The 6,000-nt window shown below is 42.5% G+C and overlaps 1 protein-coding gene across 1 annotated transcript; it reads left to right on the top strand.

The window, feature by feature from the left end:
- Positions 1–272: 272 nt before the first annotated feature.
- On the top strand, positions 273–1,331 carry GPR148 (G protein-coupled receptor 148). The gene has a single exon (XM_075509192.1). The coding sequence runs from the start codon at positions 273–275 to the stop codon at positions 1,329–1,331; it is 1,059 nt and encodes a 352-aa protein (XP_075365307.1).
- The last annotated feature ends 4,669 nt before the right edge of the window (positions 1,332–6,000 follow it).

The raw sequence follows: 6,000 nt of genomic DNA, 5'->3' as shown, positions 1-6,000 counted from the left end.
AAGCACACAAGGATTAATTCTCTTTTCTAAACATTAGATTTTGCAGAAAGACAAGAAAATTTCCACTTTAGGCAAAAACATCTTTTGGCACCACAGAATTCACTTCCAAGTTTCAACTTTCTGTACTTGAGAAGAGCCGGTAAAATTGGCTACGGAAATCACTTTGCTTCCACAGGCTTTTTGCATCCTCTGCTTCATTTGCCTTTCTAAGGACTCAGTGTAGAAGATCTTGCTTTCTCCAAGTCAGACAATCATCCCAAAATCCTAAGGAAATGGACTTCTCTGGCTGTGCTTTAGTAAAGAAAGCAAATGCAACTGCATACCGCCACAGGGAGACAGAGTTCAACAGCTCCTCAAATTTGGATGACACTTCTTTGTACTATTTGCTGGAGGAATGGGCTCTCCACCCATCAGGCACAAACATGAAGATGTTTTTAATCCCTCCAGTTGTCTGCCTCATGGCAGGTGTCCTCATCATTCCTACCATCTTGTTTGTGATCTTCTCTAGGTTTAGCATCCGTCAGAAAACAAGGTACATGCTGCTGGGAAATGCTCTGCTTTCTGATCTGATATACCTTTTGTTCTACACCCTGTCAGCTGCTCTCAATGCAGCACGTGTACATCTCCCAAAGGAAGCTTGTGTCCTCCTATTATTTTTGCTGGCAGTGGCTTACTGTGGAGGATTGTTCACAGCTGCTGCAATAGTCTTGGACACATGCATAGCTATTTTGTTTCCTTTGCGCTACATTGCTATTTTGCCTCCTTCACGGACTAAAAAAATTATTGTATTACTATGGATGTGTTCTGTGGCTTTCCCTGGGATTTTCTTCTTGGTGCTCTTGAGCACTCACAGCTTTGTGCCCTGTGTCCTGGAAATGTGCTCGGTTCCAGTAATACTAACATTAAGTCTGAATGGGACTGATGCTGTGAAACTCTGTTTCTGGCTTTCTACCACGGTTATCTTTCTCTGCCTATCTCTAATATTTTGTTGCTACGCTATTCTGTATTTTAAAACCAAACAATTGGGTATATGGGAGAACATCTGCTCCAGAGCCAGTGTAACATTCTTAATGCACAACACTGTGTTATTTTTTTACTTCTTTCCACTCCTGGCCCTTTTTGTAGAATCGTTCTTGTGCATTAACTTTGTCATCAGACTGCAGACAGGAATCTGGGTCTCCCTGACAGTCTGCAATGTCCTGATGGTTCTGCCTAAAGTTTTGTTCCCTTTTCTGTATGGTCTTCGATACAGAGAGATCTCAGCATCTCTCAAATCCATTGTCAGGAGGAAGCATCTTCACCTGGTGTCACCTGCTCCATCACCATCCTGAGCCAACGCAGAGCACAGCCACAGCAGAGGAGTTGTCCTTACCTTGTTAGCATGCAAGCGTTATGGAAATCACTTGGCTTCTGAAGAAGTGATCTGAAGAAGAAGTGATCTACCCCTGTCTTCTCTGACGCTCTGCCTCCTTGGTGCCAGAAGGCCACAGATCTTTCATCACATCACAGCTGAGAATACAGCAAATGCTACCCTGGATGAAATTCTAAGCTTTGTTCTGATGTGGGAGGGCAGGATCTTTTGGAGGAGATATTGAATCAAGATCATTTTCACCCACATGTGGCAGATGCCTTTCTGGAAAATAGAAAATGAAAAATAGATGGTGCAAAGCAAAGAGGGTAGCCACAGGTGTCTTGACAGTGTCACCTACAGCAGAGAAGATCCTTACCCAAACATGCTGTGAACACAACAGCTATTTCTTTCACTCGCAGTGTATTCTTGCAAGGTTGGTAGCCAATGTCCTATTCTTCGAAACATACACTGAGAGGTGCCTCTGGAAACTGCTGTACTCGGTGAAACGCTGTGCTTCATCTTGTGCAGTGTGCTAGCATATTAGCTGCCTTATGGATTCTGTCTGACAATCTGCAAAACACTGAATTTTTATAAAATCTCAGTCTGATGGGAAGTCACTTTTGATCAGTGTCTGTTGGGCAGCCAGCACATGATGCTGTCAGGGAGGAACAGAGATGGGCTGCTTGCTGAGGGAAAACGGGAGCAGCGGGTGGCAGTGCCTCTCTGCAGGGTGCAGTGCCTCTGTGCCCGTGCCAGCTGAGCCGAGCGGGTGGCCGCGGGGAGCCTGGGTCAGCCCAGAGCCCTGAATCCCCACTGGGTCCGTACTGATGCGACCAGGCCAAGGCTGAGCCCAGCAGCTGGGGCAGCAGGGCAGGAGCAGTGAGGTGTGAGGCTGGGCACAAGTGTACCCATAACAGGGCTCAGACTAAGCGTAAACACTGTTCCTGAGTCCCTGCTGAGGCATTTCCCAGGTCTGTCACACATAGATCTTCTCCAGCAGCCTGATCCCAGGTTATAGCTGCACCATATCAGAGCTGGTGTTGGGTACCTGCCACGAAACCCCTAGGAAGGTCAGGAGGAGAGGCTGCAGAGCCTGTTGATGTACTCAGGGGCAAGAAAGATGATATCTTGTAAGAGTATTTTAGGTTTTCCAGATCAGCCACCTACCTACAGAAGATGAGTGAAATGTATTTCTGACCTTTAAAGAAACCAAAATTTCATTAGACATAAATATCAGTGTGGGAAATTTAAATTGCAGTGCTGTTCCTTGGACTTGAGAAAAGAGCTTTTGTATTTCTAAAGATAACATTTTTAGAATTTGTTACTTTTTATACAAAAATACATTGGACTTAAAAAAAAAAAAAGGCATTAGAAAATGGCCCTTGATTTCACTCTGCAATATTTTGCATGTGTTCAGACTCTCTCCACCTTCTGTTTGCTTAAAGCAATACACAGAGAGTGCTGAATGTGGCATTTGGGTATTTCACGCTCATCTGAAGAATTCTACTAAGTGTGAGCCAGGAGGAGATCGGTGTCTGGTTGCATGAGATGGTTTTTGGTAATGAAGCCTGTTTGAGAGGTTCCTGTTTATCTCTTTCTCTCCTCATTCCCAAACTGCTTGTTAACTCTCCTCACATTGTAGTGTCTGCTCTCTCCAGTTTGCTGATACAACTGCTTCTGGGGTTGCAGATTAAAAATATCCCTCCAGAGAGAAGTGGTGTTGTTTTCATTTTAACCAAGATTATCCCAGCGATCTGTTTTATAGCATGTTCTGCAAACAGCTGTGTCAGCACAACTGAGGGGGGTAACAAATTCCAATTCTGAGATGGGACTGAGCAGGGACATCTTAGAGGCTTTGCTTCTAAAGGACACTTCTTGTGTAAAAGCATCTTTAAGGTAAAGTTGCTGCAGGTGAATAAACTGTATTATTGTGTATTTGCTTTAACCATGGTTCTGTGCTTCCCCTATTTTGACCCAAAGGAACAGTCAGTTCCTGAGCAATGGCTTTGTTTTCCAGAAAAAAACCCACATTTCTTCTCAATCCTCTCCAATAAAAAAATTAGGACCTAAAGAGTTGCTTTTTACTGGTTGCTTTTATTTTTCTCTAAGATGAATGTACCGTAGACACTTGGCACACAAGCTATGTTTGTATAAAGACTTTAGTTTCAGCCTATAGCAGGGCTCTTCCATAACACTAGGAAGGATGCAGAAAATGTCTGTATACTAGATCAGGTGCTTTCTGCTAAATCCCTTTAGCATGCCGTATGATCAAGACTGGAAGAGATACAGATAACTCCCCAGACCGCTTGTATCCTGGGCCAAATCTTTATGTCAATGCCCGTTGGCAAAGATGCTGATCACTTACAGATTGTTTTGTCCATGCAAGACTCTTTCAAGCTTTATTACCTGAAGTTTACCTATATTGTAAATTTTCATGCTAAGTAGTAAAGATAACTGTGTAAATAGTATAAAGTAAGGTAGTTCTATATACAGCCACACGTGACTTTGAATAGCTGCAGATTAATAATATTTGATCTTCCTGCTAACCTTTGTCAATTATGAAGTTAATCTCCAGGTCAGGCTCGGATAGGATTATATTGCCAATTCTGTAACTTTTTCTTACGAACATATCCCCTGGATATATTTAGAGACAGCTAGAAGTTTGGTGACATAAAGAAGGACACCAAAAGAAGGAGGAAGTGAATTGGTGATTGTGTGAAGTTTATGTATGTATGAAATCTGTCTACAGTGATATCATAAGGACCAAGCAAACAAAACACTGCTTCGTGGAAATGACCTTCTAAGAAAGATGAATAAAATAATCTATTTATGTCCTTGAAATTGTTCCCAAAATGGGTGTTTGCCTAAGAAAGATATTAGTTGAACTGAAATTAGTTAGGTTGAATAGAATTCTAAAAAGGTCATCTGCATTGCAAGTTGATGATATTTTATTAATCCATTTTAAGGTGGTTTAACATTAGGTAAGTTTTTCTTAAGTCACTGCTTGTAGACAACTTCTTATCATGGAATATTACCGTGCTGTTTGGTACAAAAGCAGTATGTTACAGCATGCGTAGAAGAAACACACCATACACCTGAATCATTGGCCTTTGGGGATTTCCCCAATCTATCTGAGTAGGACCAAAGGAGTCACCAGGGCAACATCACAAGCACTAGGTTCCTATAATTCTTTTCCTATAATTCTTTTCATAAATGTCTTGAGTTTCGTCTTAAAGATCGTTAGGCTTCTTTATTTGCCAGAACCTCATGGCTGTAGTGATTAGCAACCTTGTAAGGATGTCTCCAGATAAGCTCTGGAAATTCAAACTGAAACTATTTACCAGAGCCCAGCTATCGACCTCTTCGAGGTCATGTAAGTGAACTTCTTGGATGTCAGTGTGCCTGCCTAGCATTTTAATTTAAAGTGTAATGGAGAGCAGTTGACTTTAACATGTGATTTGGCAGCTGGGGGCAGTAATCCTTTAATAAATTGCAATAGCATGAATCACTAAAGGTATTCTAATTTATAGCCTAAATATATTCCTGGTCAGTTTTTCACCTCTTTTCTTATGCCTCTTTTCTTATGCTTACCACTGGTCTCTTCCCTCTCTCAGTTGGATTTACGGTGCAGTTGACTGCTGTCTGTAACCTGCAGACTGAAGGGAGTCAGACCTCATTCCAGGGGCTGGGTCTGTGCCATGCAGCACTGGAGAAATAATTAAATCTGCAGTTAAATCTGTGCCTCAAATGAGATCAGTTTCAGTGTCACGAGATACGGAGAATCTCCAGGCAGGTAAACAAGTGCACAGCTTTGGATTTGGGGTTTAGTTCATTTGCAACGATTTGAGTAATTATTCAGTAAAACTAATTAACCTCCTGCAGTTTTAGTAATTAATATTAGAGACTTTACTCCTGCTCCATCAGTTGATTGTATCATTTTCTAAGGGAAGCTTAATATAGTAATAGGTCAGAAGGAAACTGGTATTTGCCTGGTTGCACTCAAGGCAGCCCCGAGAACACAAGGGCTGTGTCCCAGCACTGGGGAACAGCACCGTCTGCCCCTGAGACAGGTCACACAGCTCCCGCAGGGAGTCGTCTGCTCTTTGCTTCACTAGTCGATGTTTTTGTACACTGAGATACTGTATGTCCTTTGGACAGAACCCGTGATTGTGGCCGTTCCCTGTGGGAGGTGGGTATGTATGACAGATGAGAGAGAACCCATGATAGGAAAAGGAAATTACAAGTTTCCTTGAAACTTGATTTCTGTTGTCTCCTGTCTCAACCCTCACCTGGCTGCTGGTAACTGAGGGCACAGCACTGCTAGTTCTTGCCATTTTTTCACAAGCCTCGTGATTTTGGCATCTTCATAAAACTACTGATCCTGAATGTTTTTGTTTTTCAGTATGCTTCTAGTCCTTCAGATTGCAACATGAATCTGAAAGGTACAAAGAGAAGGGAGGCAAATAAAAACAACTCTTCATGAACTCCTGTTAAAAGTCAGAGTATTTGAGAGACTCTCATGAGTTAGGAGAGGGAAAGGAGCCAAGCTGTAGTTCTGCCATCTCATATTTGTCAGTGAGGGATGGTCTGGCTCGTGCTTGCCCAAGGTCTGCAAGTGTGGCTGGGGAACTGCCACAGGAGAGACAAGA

This window comes from Mycteria americana, chromosome 7 (assembly GCF_035582795.1).
Source record: "Mycteria americana isolate JAX WOST 10 ecotype Jacksonville Zoo and Gardens chromosome 7, USCA_MyAme_1.0, whole genome shotgun sequence".
In the NCBI taxonomy this organism is placed as follows: Eukaryota; Metazoa; Chordata; class Aves; order Ciconiiformes; family Ciconiidae; genus Mycteria; species Mycteria americana.
The sequence above is the reverse complement of the archived record's forward strand: the minus strand, read 5'-3'. Positions and strand labels throughout refer to the sequence as shown.

Excerpts from the sequence above, each read along its gene's own strand:
- GPR148 (XM_075509192.1), top strand. The coding sequence starts at position 273 with ATGGACTTCTCTGGCTGTGCTTTAGTAAAGAAAGCAAATGCAACTGCA.